Source organism: Erinaceus europaeus, chromosome 23 (assembly GCF_950295315.1).
Source record: "Erinaceus europaeus chromosome 23, mEriEur2.1, whole genome shotgun sequence".
NCBI classification, from domain to species: Eukaryota; Metazoa; Chordata; class Mammalia; order Eulipotyphla; family Erinaceidae; genus Erinaceus; species Erinaceus europaeus.
Window position 1 is genome coordinate 10,312,354 of NC_080184.1, and position 22,790 is coordinate 10,335,143.

The 22,790-nt window shown below is 40.3% G+C and overlaps 4 protein-coding genes across 6 annotated transcripts in view; 2 read left to right on the plus strand and 2 right to left on the minus strand.

Moving 5' to 3' along the window:
* LOC103127427 (zinc finger protein 709-like) overlaps positions 1–22,790 on the minus strand; it is a 426,106-nt gene that overhangs the window by 207,214 nt on the left and 196,102 nt on the right. The window lies entirely within an intron of this gene.
* Positions 1–22,790, minus strand: part of LOC132535538 (zinc finger protein 850-like) — a 340,468-nt gene that overhangs the window by 121,561 nt on the left and 196,117 nt on the right. The window lies entirely within an intron of this gene.
* LOC132535532 (zinc finger protein 14-like) overlaps positions 1–22,790 on the plus strand; it is an 81,418-nt gene that overhangs the window by 15,947 nt on the left and 42,681 nt on the right. The window lies entirely within an intron of this gene.
* On the plus strand, positions 11,887–22,731 carry LOC132535529 (zinc finger protein 709-like). 2 transcript variants are annotated; one of them, XM_060181655.1, is made up of 4 exons: positions 11,887–12,010; positions 19,709–19,835; positions 19,951–20,014; positions 21,040–22,731. In XM_060181655.1, the coding sequence occupies exons 1-4, from the start codon at positions 11,996–11,998 to the stop codon at positions 22,652–22,654; spliced, it is 1,821 nt and encodes a 606-aa protein (XP_060037638.1). In that variant the 5' UTR covers positions 11,887–11,995; the 3' UTR covers positions 22,655–22,731. The 2 variants fall into 2 exon arrangements, with proteins under 2 accessions (XP_060037638.1, XP_060037639.1); XM_060181656.1 differs by lacking the exon at positions 21,040–22,731 and having other exon boundaries at positions 11,890–12,010; positions 19,951–20,073.

Below are 22,790 nucleotides of genomic sequence, written 5' to 3' on the forward strand. Positions count from 1 at the left end.
ACACTCTCCCAAATAGAGTGCCCAATAGGCAGAGCTGTGAGGGAACAGGTCCCACCCTGAGTCATCTTCTGAGGATGCTCTTCCTTCCCAGCTACAGCAAAAAGGAAAGTAGCAGATAGGTGTCAACACACCTTTGAATTTCACATTGTGGAGTCTGACCACCAAGATGCCATTAGATCTGGGGTTTGTGAGTCCTTCCTGGGTCACTGGGACATTTGCTTTCTGGGTCTCCATCTGGAAAAGAGAAATAGTCTCTGCCTCTCTAAAAGCATGAGGAATCTAAGGAGTGGATTTCTATTCAAAACATTTTTATGAGTGTGAACCTTCTTTATGTTTTTCTTTCATTTGCAATGCTTGTAAGTGTACCCGAGGCCTCTAATCATTCACAACACTACTGCTGATCTGCCTTTCCAATCAAACTTTCTTTTTTTTTTTTTTAATTCAAGAAAGGATTAATTAACAAAACCATAGGGTTGGAGGGGTACAACTCCACACAATTCCCACCGCCCAATCTCCATATCCCACCCCCTTCCCCGATAGCTTTCCCATTCTCTATCCCTCTGGGAGCCTGGATCCAGGGTCATTGTGGGTTGCAGAAGGTAGAAGGTCTGGCTTCTGTAATTGCTTCCCCGCTGAACATGGGCGTTGACTGGTCGGTCCATACTCCCAGTCTGCCTCTCTCTTTCCCTAGTAGGGTGGGTCTCTGGGGAAGCTGAGCTCCAGGATATATTGGTGGGGTCTTCAATCCAGGGAAGTCTGGCTGGCATCCTGATGACACCTGGAACCTGGTGACTGAAAAGAGAGTTAACATACAAAGCCAAACAAATTGTTGAGCAATCATGGACCCAAAGCTTGGAAAAGTGGAGACGAAGTATTAGGGAGGTACTCACTGCAAACTCTAGTGTACTTCTGCTTTCTTACTTTGGTGCCATACTCCAAACTCAGTCAATTTCTGCTTTGCGTTTCTACTTCTTCTTTTTTTTTTTTTTTTTTTACGTGCATAACATTCCCCAGATTCCCATTTAACAATACACCCCCCACTATTTCATTCATCATTTTTCATGGACCTGTATTCTCCCCACCCACCCACCCACCCACCGCAGAGTCTTCTACTTTGGTATAATACTCCAATTCCATTTCAGGTTCGACTTGTGTTTTCTAATCTTGCTTTTCAACTTCGGCCTGAGAGTGAGATCATCCCATATTCATCCTTCTGTTTCTGACTTATTTCACTCAACATGATTTTTTCAAGGTCCATCCAAGATAGGCTGAAAACGGTGAAGTCACCATTTTTTATAGCTGAGTAGTATTCCATTGTGTATATATACCACAACTTGCTCAGCCACTCATCTGTTGTTGGACACCTGGGTTGCTTCCAGGTTTTGGCTATTACAAATTGTGCTGCCAAGAACATATGTGTACACAGATCTTTTTGGATGGATGTGTTGGGTTCCTTAGGATATATCCCCAGGAGGGGAATTGCAGGGTCATAGGGTAGGTCCATGTCTAGCCTTCTGAGAGTTCTCCAGACTGTTCTCCACAGAGGTTGGACCAATTGACATTCCCACCAGCAGTGCAGGAGGGTTCCTTTGACCCCACACCCTCTCCAGCATTTGCTGCTGTTACCTTTTCTGATGTGTGACATTCTCACAGGAGTGAAGTGATATCTCATTGTTGTCTTGATTTGCATTTCTCTGACAATCAGAGACTTGGAGCATTTTTTCATGTGTTTCTCTGCCTTTTGGATCTCTTCTGTGGTGAATATTCTGTCCAAGTCCTCCCCCCATTTTTGGATGGGGTTATTTGTTGTCTTGTTGTTGAGTCTGGCAAGCTCTTTATATATGTTGGTTATTAAACTCTTGTCTGATTTATGGCATGTAAAGATCTTCTCCCATTCTGTGAGGGGTCTCTTGATTTGGGTAGTGGTTTCTTTTGCTGTGAAGAAGCTTTTTAATTTGATGTAGTCCCATAGGTTTATACTTGCCTTAGTCTTCCTTGTAATTGGATTCGTTTCATTGAAAATGTCTTTAAAATTTATGCGGAAAAAAGTTCTGCCAATATTTTCCTCTAAGTATCTGATAGTTTCTGGTCTGACATCCAAGTCCTTGATCCACTTGGAATTTACTTTTGTATTTGGTGAAATACAGTGATTCAGTTTCATTCTTCTGCATGTTTCAACCCATTGTTTCCAACACCATTTGTTGAAGAGACTCTGGAAAGGTCCTCATGACTTCTGCTGGTTCAGAAGTAGATAGATTTTACCACATCATCATACTGATAATTACCTCATCTTAGTTACCCTCTGGACAAACCAGTATATCAGTTAATGCAGGGCAAACTCTGGATGGCCTGTCTTGACCACCCCATGCTCACCAGTCTCTTGACCACCAGAAAGGTGTCATAGGAGAGGAGAAGAACAGGCTGTGGTGGCAGTGAGTATGTAGAGTGACCACTCTGGACACTACAGTAGGGGATAGTGTATTAATTGGGTTACACAAAGTATTCTTATACTCAAACAAGCAGGCAGAAAAAAGGAAGTATGTTTGGACCAATCATTGTATAGGTCAGTATCATGAAGTGGGAACAAGCTGGGGTAGGGAAGTTGCAGTCTTATCAGTAATGGACTGGGCAAAGGCTGATGCCTTCTCAATGGTTACACTATTTGTAGCAACACCCTTTTGTCTGCAGGACATGGAAACTTGACTGTTCTCTGCAAGAGTTTCAGTAAACAGCTCTTGCCTTTGAGACAGGTGCAAAATACTGGCAACCAGGCCAGCTGGGGAGAGGGTGGAGGGGCAGGGAGGCTCTTTGGCTCCTAGTCTCTGAGAGATCATTGTGTCAGCCCTGTTCAACCTGCTATATCCCCACTATTTAAGTCATGACTTAAAAAGTAGACTTTTATTCATAACACCTCTTGCTCACACTGATGAAACACTGGACACTCACCAAGCTGAGGAGGACTGCATATGCCCCCCTTACAATACAGCTACACTCTCCCAAATAGAGTGCCCAATAGGCAGAGCTGTGAGGGAACAGGTCCCACCCTGAGTCATCTTCTGAGGATGCTCTTCCTTCCCAGCTACAGCAAAAAGGAAAGTAGCAGATAGGTGTCAACACACCTTTGAATTTCATATTGTGGAGTCTGACCACCAAGATGCCATTAGATCTGGGGTTTGTGAGTCCTTCCTGGGTCACTGGGACATTTGTTTTCTGGGTCTCTATCTGGAAAAGAGAAATAGTCTCTGCCTCTCTAAAAGCATGAGGAATCTAGGAGTGGATTTCTATTCAAAACATTTTTATGAGTGTGAACCTTAATGTTTTTCTTTCATATGCAATGCTTGTAAGTGAACCCGAGGCCTCTAATCATTCACAACACTACTGCTGATCTGCGTTTCCAATCAAACTTTCTTTTTTTTTTTTTATTCAAGAAAGGATTAATTAACAAAACCATAGGGTTGGAGGGGTACAACTCCACACAATTCCCACCGCCCAATCTCCATATCCCACCCCCTCCCCCGATAGCTTTCCCATTCTCTATCCCTCTGGGAGCCTGGATCCAGGGTCATTGTGGGTTGCAGAAGGTAGAAGGTCTGGCTTCTGTAATTGCTTCCCCGCTGAACATGGGCGTTGACTGGTCGGTCCATACTCCCAGTCTGCCTCTCTCTTTCCCTGGTAGGATGGGTCTCTGGGGAAGCTGAGCTCCAGGACACATTGGTGGTGTCTTCAATCCAGGGAAGTCTGGCCGGCATCCTGATGACACCTGGAACCTGGTGACTGAAAAGAGAGTTAACATACAAAGCCAAACAAATTGTTGAGCAATCATGGACCAAAAGCTTGGAAAAGTGGAGAGGAAGTATTAGGGAGGTACTCACTGCAAACTCTAGTATACTTCTGCTTTCTTACTTTGGTGCCATACTCCAAACTCAATTTCTGCTTTGCGTTTCTACTTTTTTTTTTTTTTACATGCATAACATTCCCCAGATTCCCATTTAGCAATACAACCCCCACTATTTCATTCATCATTTTTCTTTTTTTTTTTTTTCAATTTCTTTTTTTTTTATTTTTTATTTTTTATTTATTTATTTATTTTTTATTTAAGAAAGGATTAATTAACAAAACCATAGGGTAGGAGGGGTACAACTCCACACAATTCCCACCGCCCAATCTCCATATCCCACCCCCTCCCCCGATAGCTTTCCCACTCTATCCCTCTGGGAGCATGGACCCAGGGTCGTTGAGGGTTGCAGAAGGTAGAAGGTCTGGCTTCTGTAATTGCTTCCTCGCTGAACATGGGCGTTGACTGGTCGGTCCATACTCCCAATCTGCCTCTCTCTTTCCCTAGTAGGATGGGTCTCTGGGGAAGCTGAGCTCCAGGACATATTGGTGGTGTCTTCAATCCAGGGAAGTCTGGCCGGCATCCTGATGACACCTGGAACCTGGTGACTGAAAAGAGAGTTAACATACAAAGCCAAACAAATTGTTGAGCAATCATGGACCCAAAGCTTGGAAAAGTGGAGAGGAAGTATTAGGGAGGTACTTACTGCAAACTCTAGTGTACTTCTGCTTTCTTACTTTGGTGCCATACTCCAAACTCAGTCAATTTCTGCTTTGCGTTTCTACTTCTTTTTTTTTTTTTACATGCATAGCATTCCCCAGATTCCCATTTAGCTATAAAACCCCCACTATTTCATTCATCATTTTTCATGGACCTGTATTCTCCCCACCCACCCACCCACCGCAGAGTCTTTTACTTTGGTGTAATACTCCAATTCCATTTCAGGTTCGACTTGTGTTTTCTTTTCTAATCTTGTTTTTCAACTTCGGCCTGAGAGTGAGGTCATCCCATATTCATCCTTCTGTTTCTGACTTATTTCACTCAACATGAATTTTTCAAGGTCCATCCAAGATCGGCTGAAAACGGTGAAGTCACCATTTTTTACAGCTCAGTAGTATTCCATTGTGTATATATACCACAACTTGCTCAGCCACTCATCTGTTGTTGGACACCTGGGTTGCTTCCAGGTTTTGGCTATTACAAATTGTGCTGCCAAGAACATATGTGTACACAGATCTTTTTGGATGCATGTGTTGGGTTCCTTAGGATATATCCCCAGGAGGGGAATTGCAGGGTCATAGGGTAGGTCCATGTCTAGCCTTCTGAGAGTTCTCCAGACTGTTCTCCACAGAGGTTGGACCAATTGACATTCCCACCAGCAGTGCAGGAGGGTTCCTTTGAATCCCACACCCTCTCCAGCATTTGCTGCTGTTACCTTTTCTGATGTGTGACATTCTCACAGGAGTGAAGTGATATCTCATTGTTGTCTTGATTTGCATTTCTCTGACAATCAGAGACTTGGAGCATTTTTTCATGTGTTTCTCTGCCTTTTGGATCTCTTCTGTGGTGAATATTCTGTCCAAGTCCTCCCCCCATTTTTGGATGGGGTTATTTGTTGTCTTGTTGTTGAGTCTGGCAAGCTCTTTATATATGTTGGTTATTAAACTCTTATCTGATATATGGCATGTAAAGATCTTCTCCCATTCTGTGAGGGGTCTCTTGGTTTGGGTAGTGGTTTCTTTTGCTGTGAAGAAGCTTTTTAATTTGATGTAGTCCCATAGGCTTATACTTGCCTTAGTCTTCCTTGTAATTGGATTCGTTTCATTGAAAATGTCTTTAAAATTTATGCGGAAATAATTCTGCCAATATTTTCCTCTAAGTATCTGATAGTTTCTGCTCTAAAATCCAAGTCCTTGATCCACTTGGAATTTACTTTTGTATTTGGTGAAATACAGTGATTCAGTTTCATTCTTCTGCATGTTTCAACCCATTGTTTCCAACACCATTTGTTGAAGAGACTCTGCTTTCCCCATGTAATAGTCTGGGCCCCTTTGTCAAAGATTAAATGGCCATACGTGTGGGGCCTCATTTCTGAGCTCTCAATTCTATTCCACTGGTCAGTGTGTCTGTTCATGTTCCAGTACCAAGCAGTTTTGATGACAATGGCTCTATAATACAGTTTGAGATCTGGCAGTGTGATGCCTCCGGTTCTGTTCTTTTTTCTCAAGATTGTTTTGGCAATTCTAGGTCTTTTCTGGTTCCAGATAAACATTTGTAGCATTTGTTCTATTCTCCTAAAAAATGTGCTTGGGATCTTGATGGGGATAGCATTAAATTTGTAGATGGCTCTGGGTAATATATTCATTTTGATGATGTTAATTCTTCCAACCCATGAACATGGAATATCTTGCCACTTCTTTGTGTCTTTTTCAATTTCTTTGAGTAGTGACTCATAATTTTCAGTATACAAGTCTTTCACTTCTTTGGTTAGGTTTATTCCTAGATACTTTATTGTTTTTGTTGCTGTAGAAAAAGGAACTGATTTCTGGATTTCAATTTCTTCTAACTTAGTGTTTGCATAGAGGAATGCCACTGACTTTTGAATGTTAATTTTATAGCCTGACTCATTACTGTATTGCCTGATGATTTCCAAAAGCTTCTTGCTGGATTCCTTAGGTTTTTCCATGTATACTATCATGTCATCTGCAAATAAGGAGAGTTTGACTTCTTCTCTTCCAATCTGTATGCCTTTAATTCCTTGCTCCTGCCTGATTGCTATGGCAAGAACTTCCAACACTATGTTGAATAGCAATGGTGATAGTGGGCAGCCCTGTCTAGTACTGATCTGAGGGGAAATGCTTCCAGGTTTTCACCATTGAGTATGATGTTGGCTGTAGGTTTGCTATATATAGACTCCACTATCTTCAGGAATTTTCCATCTATTCCCATTTTTTGTAGTGTTTTGATCATAAAGGGATGTTGTATTTTGTCAAAGGCTTTCTCTGCATCTATTGATATGACCATGTGGTTTTTGGTCTTGCTTTTGTTGATGTGGTGGATCACATTGATTGATTTACATATATTAAACCAACCTTGCATGCCCGGGATAAACCCCACTTGGTCATGATGAACAATCTTTTTGATATACTGCTGTATCCGGTTGGCTAGAATTTTGTTCAATATTTTCACATGTATGTTCATCAGAGATATTGGTCTGTAGTTTTCATTTTTGGTTGTGTCCCTGTCTGCTTTTGGTTATCAGGGTGATGTTGGCTTCATAGAAGCTGGCAGGGAGTATTCCAGTGTCTTCAATCTTCTGGAAGACTTTTAAAAGTAGAGGTATTAGTTCTTCTTTGAAAGTTTTGTATAATTCATTTGTAAAACCATCTGGTCCAGGACTTTTATTTTTGGGAAGATTTTTGATAACTGTTTCAATTTCATTAGCTGTGATGGGCCTGTTCATGTTATCCACTTCCTCTTTACTTAGTTTTGGAAGTTGGTAGGTTTCTAGGAAATCATTCATTTCTTCCAGGTTCTCTAGCTTGGTGGCATATAGTTGTTCATAGAAGCCTCGCATGATATGTTGAATTTCTGCAGTGTCTGTTGTGATTTCTCCTCTTTCATTTACTATCTGATTTATTTGGGTCTTCTCCCTTTTTTGTTTTGTGAGTCTGGCTAAAGGTTTGTCGATTTTGTGTACTCTTTCGAAGAACCAACATTTACTTTCATTGATCTTTTGTATGGTTTTCCTATTCTCAGTGTTATTTATTTCTGCCCTAACTTTAGTGATTTCTGTCCTTCTGGTTGCTTTAGGATTCCTTTGTTGTTCTTCTTCTAGGTCTTTAAGATGTGCTATTGGGCTGTTTATTTGTCCCTTTTCTTGTTTCCTAATGTGTGCTTGTATAGCTATGAACTTCCCTCTTAGGACTGCTTTAGCTGTGTCCCAAATATTTTGATAGCTTGTGTCTTCATTTTCTTTTCTTTTTTTTTTTTTTACTCCTTCCTGAGGCTCTGAGGTCCCAGGTTCCATCCCCAGCACCGACAGCAGCCCTCCTCCCAAAAGCCCCCCCTTCTGTTTCTCCATTTCTCTGTCCATGGATCTCTATACCCCTAGGCCATAGACCGCTCCCACTCCTGGGTGATCTCTGCTTATGCTCCAGGTGGTACGAAGGCCGTGCTGCGGAGAGCACCCCCTTACTGTGGGGCGGAGCCCAGACAGGTGCCGCCCCGACTTGCTTGTCTTGTGTCTTCATTTTCATTGAACTCTCGAAACATTTTGATTTCTTCCTTGATTTCCTAATTTCATGTATTTTTCATATGCTTCCTCACTCATTAGATCATCCAGTTCTGAAGGATTACTCCATGTCATCTTGATCAGCCACCCATCTGTATAATAAGATTTATTCCTGAGTCCTGGATTTTCTCCAGGAGTCCCATTAATTTCAGTTACTTTATCCTGGTAGAGGTGTGTGTTGTGAACAGCTTAGGGAAAGCAACACCCTTCCCTCTGCATCTTGGAGGAAGCCAGAATGGAACAAGGCAGAAGACAGAAGCACCAGCACTGCCTGCTACCAGACTGAAAAAAAAGTCACAAAATGCTGATGTGAGATCACCTAAAGACACATCCCCTGAGGCTCCTGCCCTTCCCCCTTGAAACTTTAGAGCTTGCAAGACCAGGAGGCTCTGGCCTTCCTCTCTCTCTGTCTCAGTGTATCCATGCTACATGGCTTGTGCTTCCTTTTTTCCTGTCCTTTTTTGCCCCCAATAATTTTTCATCACCTGAAATATGACTGGCTCTACTGTAATTTCCCTGTCAGAGTCAGTCTGGAATTCCTGCAGGAGGGAACAAGAATGGCCCCAGTTAGCTACTCCTTCCCCCTTAACAGTGAGTCTAGTTCAGTAGTAGCTTATGCACTTTACAAAGAACCAAAGTCATCTGTTCCATTAGGTCTCAAGTTCAGGAAGATTACACTAAGCCACATCTCCTAAAGCTTCCTGTGCAACACTGCTGAAACCCACCGTTCCAGTGCCATTTTCTATTGTTATCCATTCTTATTTGTCTGTGGACTTAACCTACAGAGACAGGTCTCAGCATTCACAAGACTGCATGCCAGCACCCTCCAGGTGAAAGGAGCTCACTGCACTCCTGGAGCCAGGCGGTGTGAGCATTCAGCAGAGTGCAGACATCAGCACAGTGAGCAGCACCAAGTCCTCAGGGTGCCAGGTCACAATGTTGTGTGACATATGGCCAACCAACAGAAAAGAGTGTGAGCAGGAGTATGGAGAAAGCTGGTGGAAGCATGGCTTTTTAGCTGCTGAATCTTCTAGAAGACTACTTAGGAGAAAGAACCAGCCATTTCTGGCTTCCAGGGTTCTCCAGGCACACCCTCTAGAGAAGCTGATAGGACAGTATTCCTGTCACTTAGAAAGCTCTCATGCTGATTGGGTTTAAACATTATCCAATCAGAAGAGGAGTAGTGTGAGCATGGCAAGGGCTTCATCCAATCAACTGTGAGACAGTGGGCATGAACCAATCTGGGCTGTCGGTGGGTGGTGCAGACAGTCTAGGCCAGAAGACACTCCAGGAAGTAAGACCCACTAGTCATCCATCCTGTGTTTCTGGGAACCCCACTTTCCTCTGTGTTTCTCTCAGTTTCTGCTGATTTGGAGTTTGCAGAGGAGACGTCAGAAAGTTCAGCACTGGATGGAGTATGGTAAGTGTGCCTCATTGAGGCTGAGATTGGGAGGGGTCGCTTGAGTCTTCCCAAAATATTCTGGAATGCAGCCTCGTGTCTGGGCCTCTCCCTGGTCAGTCCGCCATATCCACCCCGAGACTGGATTCCTCTTGTGCTGTCCCGATTCTTGTGGGGGAACTAAACACAGGGCGCTCTATGGAGAGGGGGTGAGATCACTCCTCCTTTCCCTCCCCGGCTTGTGTGTGTCAGTGATGCCGTTTCTTGGCCCCGTCCCATTCCCTACTGAGTGTCTCAGGGTCTGGCCCAAGGTGAGGCGAGCAAGGAAGGAAGGACCTGCTGACCCCAGGCAAGATGGGCAGGTTGGGGAGTCAACATGATGGTCAGCAGCACCTTGCACCTGAGTTGGGTCCAGGGAAGCTGTGATTTCTCTGCCTTCTTTGGTAACTTGGATTTCATTAGATCTCAACTAAAGATTTCTTTAATTATTTCTTCCCTTTATTTTTCTTTTTTTAGATATTTATTTATTTTCTCTTTTGTTACCCTTGTTTTTTTTATTTTTGTAGTTATCGTTGTTACTGGGTAGGACAGAGAGAAATGGAAAGGAAGGGAAGACAGAGATGGGGAGAGAAATATAAGACACCTACAGACCTGCTTCACAGCTTGTGAAGTGACTTTCCTGCAGGTGTGGAGCTGGGGCAAACTGGGATCCTAATGCTGGTTCTTGAGCTTTGCACCAGTTGCGCTGAAGCCATTGAGCTACTGCCCGACCCCCCACTTTTATTTTTCTTAGTGATAAATTGTAGATTTCTGTTAAATTATACCTGGAGCTGCTTCATTTGGATCCAGTAGCAGTGTTTCAGAATTGCCCTGTCTTCTTATAAGGCTGTCAGTGAATCCTATAGTTTTTTTTTTTTTAACCAGAGCTGAAGGTTTATGGTAGAGAGGGTATTGATCCTGGGACTTTGAAGCCTCAGGCATAAGAGTTTGTTTGCATAACCATTATGCTATCTTCTCTCCGCCTGTTGGAGAATCCTAAACAGTCCCCCACCTTAACGTGAGGGCCATGAAGAGATGCTTGAAGAGTGTTCACACACTTATAGTGGCCTCATTGTAGTGTGCAGAAATTGAGAATATGGGGTCCTGCTCACTGCCTGTTCCAAGCTGGGAAACAGAATTTGTTATTGTTTATGTTCCTCATATTTTTTTTAAAATTTAAATGTATTATTTATGTTAGGGAATGTTGAAATTCAAGGAGACTGGACCCAAAATTGGGTGGAGGAGAAATCTAATGTTATTTTAAATTGTGGACTGAGATCCATGGTCGTCACCCTGTAGACTTTGGCCCAGAATGGGCATTGTGACATTATTTTAAACTAGGATGTGTGAGTAAGTTAAGTTAGCCTTGGATTACCGAAGCAGTGGTTATCACAATTAGACAGTGGTTTTCACTGTTACAAGTGGTCATGGTACAAGGACTCTTCTCTTTCAGGACCAACAGTGAGGGAGTAGGGGCATCTTGTCTTTCAAGACCAGGCATTGGGGAGTGGTTAACATTACTGGAATTTTTCCCTCAGCTAAAATTTCTGAATTCTTTGATTCCGTCTCATCCACAGTTTCAGAACATTGTTTATTTCATTTTATTTGCTTTCAAATTAGTCTATTATTGTGAGAGAAGAATAGAGAATCAGAGACTCACAGCTGCACATGTAGTGCCAAGGTTCAAAGTCTTCAGACCCATATGCTTTGGATTCCAACACTATCCACTGTGCTACTTTCTGGCCTGCACAGTACTATATATATATATTTTTTTTTAGTTAATTATTCAAATAGTTGTGCTAACTTCTTGCTCATGGGATTTACTCAATTCAACTTTTTTTCGGGTTAGAAATGGAGTTTGAAGAAAATTTACTAGTCTCTCTTTTCCCCAGGCTCTGTTCTCCTTTGCTTTCTGAAAATCACTGCTATTATTTTACCAGAGCATTCCTCAGCTCTGGTTTATGATGGTGCTGAGGATTGAATTTGAGGCTTGTAGTGCCTCAGGTATGAAAGTATGTTTGTATGTGATTATCACTGTTTTGCTGCTGATGTCTGAGAAGTGAGGCCTATGGTAAGTAGGAAGACTTAGACATTTTATTAGATTTTGAAGATCCATGCATTTTTTGAAGGAGAAAGTGAAGATTTTGAATGAGATATGTCAGTAAAATTTTAAGTGTAGGGAAGACCCTGATATGCAGGAAAACTCATTCAGCAGTTAGTCCCCAAGTGTTTTGTCCTTGTTCCAGAATCCCTTCACCTTGAAAGGCTAGGTTATTGGACCTTTTTTTACATTACAATATCTTCCTTGTAGGAGCAGTGCTGTCAAGCGAAACAACTTTGCCAGTTGATCTCAATCATAGTCTCAAACTGGTACTGTGATTTCTCTTCATTTTCTGTCCTGAGAAGGAATTGAGAGGAGGAGGAAGGAATGGCAGTTTCTCAGGTAAGTGGCATGTTCTGCATCTCATGCTGTCTTTTTCCTCCTAGATAAGTTGTATTTTAATTTATAAATATATTTTAATTTATGTCTATTTCACTGCTTCTTATTTGCCTGCATCTCTCTCTTTCCACTTACTTTCTCTTTTTTTTTTTTTTTTAAAGATTTTATTTATTTATGAGAAAGACAGGAGGAGAGAGAAAGAACCAGACATCACTCTGGCACATGTGCCATCAGGGATCAAACTCAGAACCTCATGCTTGAGAGTCCAAAGCTTTATCACTGCGCCACCTCCTGGACCACTCCATTTACTCTTAAGAAACTTTTCTTTCCTCCAAGTTGATCAGTGGCACACTGTCTGCACATTGTCATCTGTCTTTGCTGCCATTATATCTAGATACCGATATGTATCCATATTAGAAAAGAGGATGGTGGGAGAGAAATGGAAGAAGAGTATCTGCAACACTTCCTCCAGGAGTGAAACTTCCCCTTACAGGTGTTGGGAGATGGGGCTTGGCCTGGAATCTCACAGATGTTACTGTAGGCTGTTTACTCTGTGTGCAGCCATGAAGATCCCCGTTAAAGATTTTTTGAGTGTCACACCCAGATACTCAGTCTCAACCCCTGGTACCACATAGGGTCACGAAGAGGGAAACATCATGAGTAGCACTCTGTTTTCATTCCTCTGCCCTTAATTTATGCTCTATAGGGAACTAGTAAAATTATTCCACCAGTTGAATTGAAGTTCATTAGAACATAGTTTCTTGTCTCCAAAGACTTCTATTCCTTCTACACAGGCATTCTATGCGTGATGGATTCTTACCTGGAGGGTTGAGTGATAGTGCTCCCAGCTAAGTACACAAGTTGTCATGCACAGGGACCCACTTTCAAGACCCCTCTTCACCTGCAGGGGGGTGGAATACTTAACAAGCAGTAGAACAAGTCTGTAGGAGTATCTCTTTTTTCTCTCCCTGTCTGCCCCTTTGCCTCTCAACTTATCTGTTCTATTAAATTTAAAATAGAAGAAAATGGGGAAAAATTGCTACCTGGAGGCATATTTATATAGCTGGCACAGATTCTCAGCTATAGTGAAGTTAAATTCCATGTAGGTTTTTGCATAACTTCTGTCTGGAATAGGATGAAAATGACTAAGTCTATAAAAGTATGGCAATCCATAATTACTATTTCTTTTAAAATTATTTTGCAGGGTTTTTTTTGTTTCCTATGCAAATTATCTGACAATCATTTATTGTAAACTGTTTAATTTGAATATGTTTTGGTGGAAGAGAGCATTCATTTCTTTGTCCCCCACATTTATTTATTTATTTCCCCTATTGTTCTGTTGCTTTATTTTTTTTTTTAATTTCTTTATTGGGGAATTTATGTTTTACATTCAACAGTAAATACAATAGTTTGTACGTTCATAACTTTTCCTTTTTTCCATATAACAGTAAAACACCCACTAAGTCCCCTGTCATCCTTTTTGGACTCGTATTCTCCCGCCACCCACCCACCCACCCCAGAGTCTCTTACTTTGGTGCATAGTCTCTTACTTTAGTGCAATATGTCAATTCTAGTTCAGGTTCTACTTGTGTTTTTTTTTTTTTTTTTTTAATTTTTTTTTATTTCTTTATTGGGGAATTAATGATTTACATTCAACAGTAAATACAATAGTTTGTACATGCATAACATTCCCCAGATTCCCATTTAACAATACAACCCCCACTATGTCATTCATCATCTTACATGGACCTGTATTCTCCCCACCCACCCACCCACCCCAGAGTCTTTTACTTTGGTGCAATACGCCAATTCCACTTCAGGTTCTACTTGTGTTTTCTTATCTGATCTTGTTTTTTAACTTCTTCCTGAGAATGAGATCATCCCATATTCATCCTTCTGTTTCTGATTTATTGCACTTAATATGAATTTTTCAAGTTCCATCCAAGATCACCTGAAAATGGGTGAAGTCACCATTTTTTATAGCTAATATTCACATATATATATACCACAACTTGCTCATCCACTCATCTCTTGTTGGACACCCGAGTTGCTTCCAGGTTTGGTTATTACAAATTGTGCTGCCAAGAACATATTTGTACAAGAGCTCTTTTGGGATGGGTGTGTTGGGTTCCTTAGGACATATCCCCAGGAGAGGAATTGCAGGATCATAGGGTAGGTCCATTTCTAGCCTTCTGGGAGTTCTACAGACTGTTCTCCACAGAGTTTGGACCAATTGACATTCCCACCAGCAGTGTAGGAGGGTTCCTTTGACCTCACCACCTCTCCAGCATTTGTTGCTGTTACTTTTTCTGATGTATGACATTCTGACAGGAGTGAACTGGTATCTCATTGTTGTCTTTATTTTCATTTCTCTGACAATCAGAGACTTGGAGCATTTTTTCATGTGCTTCTTGGCCTTTTGGATCTCTTCTGTGGTGAATATTCTGTTTATGTCCTTCCAATTATAATGGAGTTATCAATTATAGTAAACTTCTAATTTGCTACAAGTTTTGTTTGACAAGTTAAGTGAATTTCAGCTGTCAAAGTCTTCACATGAAAAAGCATCCACTCAAATGGAATTCCTGGAAATCCATTTGGATCCTGTTCTCTGACATCGCCCACAAGATGGAATGACTACAACACACCTCCGGAAACCAATGAGGTAACCTGGCATGACCTGAAGAAACAGATTCACAGACTCCAAAGCTCACTCTCTACAGAAAAGCAGAATTCTGGTGGCCAACATTCCCCATTGAGACAGACGTGCAGCTTTTCATCCTCTGGCATTTTCTTCTGTGGTCAGCTACTTTGGACTGACACCTCCATCGGACTTACTGGTACACACTGCTGTGTTTTTCAAAGACTAACTTCATCCAATTGCCTTGAGATTTTATAGACCATGTCCCCTTGCCTGCAGGCTCTGCCCCAGAGGCAGAAAACTCCCCCTCCTTATTAGGTTATGCCCACAGAGGCATGAAGCGCCCCAAGAGGCAAGAGATGCCCAGAGAGGCAGGAAACGCCCTTTGAGGCAAGAGATGCCCCCAGAGGCATGAAGCGTTCCCAGAGGCAAGAAATGCCCTTTCGCCTGCTAGGCCTTGCCCTTTGAGGCAAGAAACGTTCCACTTGGCATCACACTGGTTATTGCTGCTCACCTATTTTGTTTTCCATGTCATATGCCAGTTCTCTTGAAAACGCCTGTATGATATACGTTTCTGTTCACCCCGCAATGGCCATTAGTTAAAAAGAAAGGGGGAATTGTTGGTATGCATGAGACCCCTTCTGTTTCATTTGGTTTAAATCCCCCCTGCTTAACACTATTCTACTTACATAACCACTTCATTCTATTTACATAACCGCTGTTAACAAGCATCTCCCTCCAGGGCATTGGTTCAATCCCCACTGTTTCATGATATGTTTTTGCTCCACCCCCCCCCCTCCTTGTCACACCCTGATCCCTTCTTTGTCACACCCTGATTTTCACCAGTCACTTTTCTCTCCACCCTCTCTATGTCACATCCTGTTACCACCCTACTTGGGAAGTATATATAAAGACAGCATTGTGAGTTTTAGAGTACTGTACCTTGGGTTTAGCTTAGCTCATCTTAGATTGTGCTGCGTCCTGCATGAATAAAGAGATACTGCCTACAGCTCAACCATGAGTCCCTGGTTGTCTGTTACCTGCCCGTGAAGCCAGCCCGGCGAAAACAACATAACCCGTTGAAAACAACATAACAATATCCAAGTCCTTGATCCACATGGAATTTACTTTTGTATTTGGCTAAACATAGTGCTTCAGTTTCATTCTTCTGCATGTTTCAACCCATTGTTTCCAACACCATTTGTTGAAGAGACTCTACATTCTCCATTTAATAGTGTGGGCACCTTTGTCAAAGATTAGATGTCCATAGGTATGGGGGCTTACTTCTGGGCTCTCATTTCTATTCCACTGGTCAGTATGGATATTCATGTTCCAGTACCAAACAATTTTGATGACAATGGCCCTATAATACAATTTGAGATCTGGGAATGTGATGCCACCGGTCCTGTTATTTCTTCTCAAGAGTGTTTTGACAATTCTAGGTCTTTTCTGGTTCCAGATAAAACATTTGTACTATTCTCCTAAAAAAATGTGGTAGGGCTCTTGATGGGGATAGCATTAAATTTGTATATGGCTGTGGGTAGTATATTCACTTTTCTGATGTTAATTCTTCCACCCACAAAGATAGACTATCTTTCCACTTTGTGTCTTTTTCAGTTTCCTTGAGTAGTGACTCAATTTTCTGTATACAACTCTTTCACTTCTTTGGTTAGGTTTACTCCTAGATATTTTATTGTTTTAGTTGCTATAGTAAAAGGAATTGATTTCTGGATCTCATCTTCTTATAACTTAGTGTTTGCATAGAGGAATTCCACTGACTTTTGAATGTTAATTTTGTAGCCTGACAACTTACTTTATTGCCTGATGCTATCCAAAACTTCTTGCTGGATTCCTTAGATTTTTATATATATACTATTATGTCATCTGCAAATAGCAAGAGTTTGACTTCTTCTCTTCCAATCTGTATCCCTTTAATTCCTTGCTCCTGCCTGCTTGCTACGCAAGAACTTCCAACACTATGTTTAATAGTAATGGTGATAGTGGGCAGCCCTGTCTAGTACCTGATCCGAGGGGAAATGCTTCCGTTTTTCACCATTGAGTATGATGTTGGCTGTAGGTTTGCTATATGTAGACTTCACTATCTTCATGAATTTTCCATCTATTCCCATTTTTTGTAGTGTTTTGATCATAAAGGGATTTTGTATATTGTCAAAGGCTTTCCTGCATCTATTGATATGACCATGTGGTTGATGTGGTGGATCGTGTTGATTGATTTACGTATATTAAACCACCCTTGCATACCTGGGAAAAACCCCACTGGGTCATGATGAACAATCTTTTTAATATACTGCTTTATCCGGTTGGCTAGAATTTTGTTCAATATTTTCGCATCAATGTTCATCAGAGATATTGGTCTGTAGTTTTCTTTTTTGCTTGTGTCCCTGTCTGCTTTTGGTATCAGAGTGATGTTGGCTTCATAGAAGCTGGCAGGGAGTATTCCAGTGTCTTCAATCTTTTGGAAGAATTTTAAAAGTAGAGGTATTAGTTCTTTGAAGGTTTTGTTTGTTGAATTCATGTGTAAAACCATCTGGTCCACGACTTTTATTTTTGGGGAGATTTTTGATAACTGTTTCAATTTCATTAGTTGTGATGGGCCTGTTCATGTTATCTACTTCCTCTTTACTTAATTTTGGAAGTTGGTAGGTATCTAGGATATCGTCCATTTCTTTCATGTTCTATAGCTTGATGGCTTAAAGTTATTCATAGAAACCTTGCATGATATGTTGAATTTCTGGAGTGTCTGTTGTGATATCTCCTCTTTCATTTAGTATATGATTTTTTGGGGTCTTCTTCCTTTTTTGTTTTGTGAGTCTGGCTAAAGGTTTGTAAATTTTGTTCACTCTTTTGAAGAACCAACATTTACTTTCATTGATCTTTTGTATGCTTTTCCTATTTTCAATGTTATTGATTTCTGCCCTAACTTTAGTGATTTCTGTCCTTCTGGTTGCTTTAGGGTTCCTTTGTTGTTCTTCTTCTAGGTCTTTAAGTTGTGCAATCAGGTTGTTTATTTGTGCTTTTTTCTAGTTTCTGAATGTGTGCTTGTATGGCTATGAACTTCCCTCTCAGTACTGCCTTAGTTGTGTCCCAAATATTTTGATAGATTGTGTCTTCATTTTCATTGAACTGTTGAAACATTTTGATTTCTTCCTTGATTTTCTCTTTTACGCAGAAGTTGTTAATAAGTGTACTGTTGAGTTTCCACATTTTGGTGCTATTACTAATCTTTTGTTGATTGTTAAGTGTTAGTTTAATTTTACTGTGGTCTGAGAAGATGCTTGGAATAATTACAATGCTCTTGAATTTTCTGATACTTTCTTTGTGGCCTAGCAAATGGTCTATCCTTGAGAATGACCTATGTGGACTTGAGTAAAATGTGTATTCCAGTTTTTTGGGATTAATGACTCTGAAAATGTCCAATAGTTCTAGTTTCGCTATCTGTTCATTTTACTCCCTTATGTCTTTGTTGATTTTCTGCCTGGATGATCTGCCAAGTTGAGAGAGTGGGGTGTTCAAGTCCCCTACTATGACTGTGTTGATGTTAATATAATATATTACTGTAGCTCTTTCAGTAGACGTTTGATGTATTTATATGCCTTCTCCTTGGGTGCATAGATGTTAATAATTGTTAAGTCCTCTTGATTGACTGATCCACTGAGCATTACGTAGTGTCCATTTGTATTTTTTTAAATCTTCTATTTTAAAGTCTATTGTTTCAGATATGAGAATATCTGATCCTGCTCTTTTTTTTGTGGTCCATTGTCTTGTATGATAGTTTTCCATTCTTCACTTTGAGTCTGTGTTTGTCTTGTTGAGTTAGGTGGGCCTTGTTGCTTTTTATTGTTGTATTTATTATTGTTTTTGTTACTGATGACATTATTGTTAGACAGGGCATAGAAAATGGAGAGAGGAGGGGAAGTCAGAGGGGGGAGAGAGATAGACACCTGCATAACTGTTTCAGTGCTTGTGAAGTAACTCCACTGCAGGTGGGGAGCTGGGGGCTCGAACCCAGATCCTGCAGCCCGACCTTGGACTTTGGCCACGTTCACTTAGCCCACCACCCAACTCACTGTCCCCCTTTAAATATGGTTGTTTCTTTACCCCACTGAATTCTGTGAGTGCATATATTGGTTACTATCCCTTTACCTGATGTCTTCATGTAAATATTTTTTCTCATTTGATACCGCGTCTCTCTGTCGTGCTGATGGCACCTTTTGTTGTGTCAAATATTTGAAGTTTGATTTAGTCCCATTGGTCATTTTTACCCTCTTTTGTTATTCTTGCTATTGAGATCTATATAGGCTCTATAGTGGGAAATGTGAGGTTCCTGCTGTCTTAGAGTTCAAGACGACAATGCATAGTTATTTCTGTCATCACATTATTTGGTAATTGTTGTAACTTTGAAAGGTCCCTTTGTTAGGATTTGCTGTGCCACCAGTTGCTTCTGTTCTCCCTGGTCTAGGTTTTGAGAGAGTCAACATATCAAAGACTCAGCCTAGCCATCTCTTGTTTTTTTGTGATGCTTAGAGAAATGGTGCTCATGCTACAGAATACAGTGCTATAATACCAATCATTTGATCACCTTATAGGCCATGAATGTGATGTATTTTATGAACAAGTTACCCAATATATGTTTGCAGATTAAATAATCAGTGATTTTATAACATTGAGAGTGGATGTCTAATATGTTGTCAGTATGAAGTGTTTTTTTAAATTTTATAAATGTTCCCTTTTATTGCCCTTGTCTTTTTTTTGTTCTTTTTTTTTGTAGTTATTATTGTTGTCATTGTTGGATAGGACGGAGAGAAATAGAGAGGAGGGGAAGACAGAGAAAGGGAGAAAAAGACACGTTTAGACCTGCTTCACTGCTTGCAAATCAATCTCTCTGCAGGTGCAAATCAACCTCTCTGCAGGTGTGGAGCTGGGGGTTGAGCCATTACCATTATGCTGGTCCTTGTGCTTCTCACCATGAGTACTTCACCTGCTACTGTACTGCCCGACTCCCTGAAGTGTTTTCTCACAAATATATACTTCATATATTTTAGTGCTCAGTGACCTATGAAGATATAACTGTGGTATTCACTCAAGAGGAGTGGACACTATTAAATCCTTCAGAGAAGAAACTCTACAGAGATGTGTTGTGGGAAAACCATAGGAATTTTCTCTCAATAGGTAATTATAATCTTCATTCATTCATTTGTCAATTAGAAGACATATTTGTCCACCACTGTTCACCATTGTAAATTTAATATATATAAATGATTTGTAATACTTTTTTCATTTTTAGGAAAATTACTAGAGGAACATTCCACCAATAAGCAGCAGCATAACCACCAAGGAAGTAAACAAAGGTTTGAGTACATTGCATAATACAATCATTTTAAAGTAATTAAAATTTATAACCACTGCTTCGAATATATAATTCTTAAGCTATTTCATCAAAAATGATGCTATGAATATGATATGGAGTATTTGGGCAAATGACTTAAATAGTGATCGATGTGACATCATGCCTAACATCTTCATTTTAATCACTGGCAACATATGTACTATAGTGATTTTCTGGATTATCACTTTTCTTCACTTAAGAAAAAACTATCCCACAAATAATAAGCAAATGGAAGCTATAAGAAATAGATCAGTGGGGAGTTGGGCGGTAGCCCAGGGGGTTAAGTGTACATGGAGCAAAGCGCAAGTAGTGGTTCGAGCCCCCATCTCCCCACCTGCAGGGGAGTTGCTTCACAGGTGGTGAAGCAGGTTTGAAGGTGTCTATCTTTCTCTCCTCTCTGTCTTCTCTTCCTCTCTCCATTTCTGACTGTCCTATCCAACAATGATGATGTCAATAATAATAACAACAATAACTACAACAATAAAACAACAAGGGCAACAAAAGGGAAAGTAAATACATAAAAAAATAGATGAGTGAAATTCAGTGTTTATGAAGTAGTATGGTTGAGAAGAGTAAGCATATCTCCTATAAATTAAGAACTACTTTTATAGTGTTTAGCTGTAGTCCTTAGTAGTGGGGAATTTCAAAACAAAGACATAATATGTTGTTTTTAAAGGTATTTCAATGAATAAATTCAAAATACATGGAAATAAATTATTAGCTATCATTTAATGCATTTGTGTATTATATAAAGAGATTTAGTATTTACCAACATTTTATTTGAGCTTTGTCTTACGTTTAACTGTTAAACTATGTCTTTTTATAATTTTAAATTATTGTCCTTATATTGTTAGTATAATAATTTCAAATATTTTAATAATGTCTGTGTTTTATGGGTTATTTATAATAATGACTTGCATTTTCCTTTAAAAAAAAGAATATTGTTTTCATTAAAGTATCATTAAGTACCGTCTCACTATTTTACAGAAACATCGTCAGTTATCTTCAGCTACATGAAAGAACTCACAATGGAGAGAAAGCCTATGAATGTAGACAATGTAGTAAAGCATTCAGTTCAGCCAGTCATCTTATGGTACATGAAAGAAGTTACAGTGGAGAGAAACCCTATGAATGGAAACAATGTAGGAAAATATTCACTGGGGCCAGTGATCTTAGTGTATATGATAGAACTCACAGTGGAGAGAAACCCTATGAATGTAGACAATGTAGTAAAGCATTCAGTCAGGCCAGTCATCTTCAGAGACATAAAGGAGCTCATAGTGGAGAGAAACCCTATGAATGTAAACAATGTAGGAAAACATTCAGTTGGCCCAGTCATCTTAAGTTACATGAAAGAAGTCACAGTGGAGAGAAACCCTATAAATGTAAACAATGTAGGAAAACATTCAGTCAGGCCAGATATCTTAGGGTACATGAAAGAACTCACAGTGGAGAGAAACCCTATGAATGTAGACAATGTAGTAAAGCATTCAGTCAGGCCCGTCATCTTCAGAGACATGAAGGAGCTCATAGTGGAGAGAAACCCTATGAATGTAAACAATGTAGGAAAACATTCAGTTGGCCCAGTCATCTTAAGGTACATGAAAGAAGTCACAGTGGAGAGAAACCCTATGAATGTAAACAATGTAGGAAAGCATTCAGTCAGGCCAGTTATCTTAGGGTTCATGAAAGAACTCACAGTGGAGAGAAACCCTATGAATGTAGACAATGTAGTAAAGCATTCAGTCAGTCCAGTTATCTTAGGGTACATGAAAGAATTCACAGTGGAGAGAAACCCTATGAATGTAAACAGTGTAGTAAAGCATTCTATCAGGCTTGTCATCTTAAGGTACATGAAAGAAATCACAGTGGAGAGAAACCCTATGAATGTAAACAATGTAGGAAAACATTCAGTAGGGCCAGTCATCTTAAGGTACATGAAAGAACTCACAGTGGAGAGAAACCCTATGAATGTAAACAATGTAGTAAATCATTCAGTAGGGCCTGTCATCTTAAGGTACATGAAATAAATCACAGTGGAGAGAAACCCTATGAATGTAAACAATGTAGTAAAGCATTCAGTTTGGCCAGTTATCTTAGGATACATGAAAGAATTCACAGTGGAGAGAAACCCTATGAATGTAAACAATGTAGTAAAGCATTCATATTGGCCAGTTATCTTAGGGTACATGAAAGAAGTCACAGTGGAGAGAAACCCTATGAATGTAAACAATGTAGGAAAACATTCAGTAGGGCCAGTCATCTTAAGGTACATGAAAGAACTCACAGTGGAGAGAAACCTTATGAATGTAAACAATGTAGTAAATCATTCAGTAGGGCATGTCATCTTAAGGTACATGAAATAAATCACAGTGGAGAGAAACCCTATGAATGTAAACAATGTAGTAAAGCATTCAGTAGGGCCAGTTATCTTAGGGTACATGAAAGAACTCACAGTGGAGAGAAACCCTATGAATGTAGACAATGTAGTAAAGCATTCCCCCGGGCCCGTAATCTTCAGAGACATGAAAGAACTCACAGTGGGAGAAACCTTATGAATGTAAACAATGTAGGAAAACTTTCAGTCGGGTCAGTCATCTAAGGGTACATGAAAGAAGTCACAGTGGAGAGAAACCCTATGAATGTAAACAATGTAGGAAAACATTCAGCCAGTCAGTCATCTTAGGGTTCATGAAAGAACTCAGTGGAGAGAAATCCTATGTATGTAAGCAATAGAA

Bases quoted from the DNA above. Each gene is read 5' to 3' on its own strand.
- LOC132535529 (XM_060181655.1), top strand. The intron at 19,836-19,950 runs GTAATTATAATC...TTTCATTTTTAG, and splicing joins TAGGAATTTTCTCTCAATAG to GAAAATTACTAGAGGAACAT. The intron at 20,015-21,039 runs GTTTGAGTACAT...ACTATTTTACAG, and splicing joins CACCAAGGAAGTAAACAAAG to AAACATCGTCAGTTATCTTC.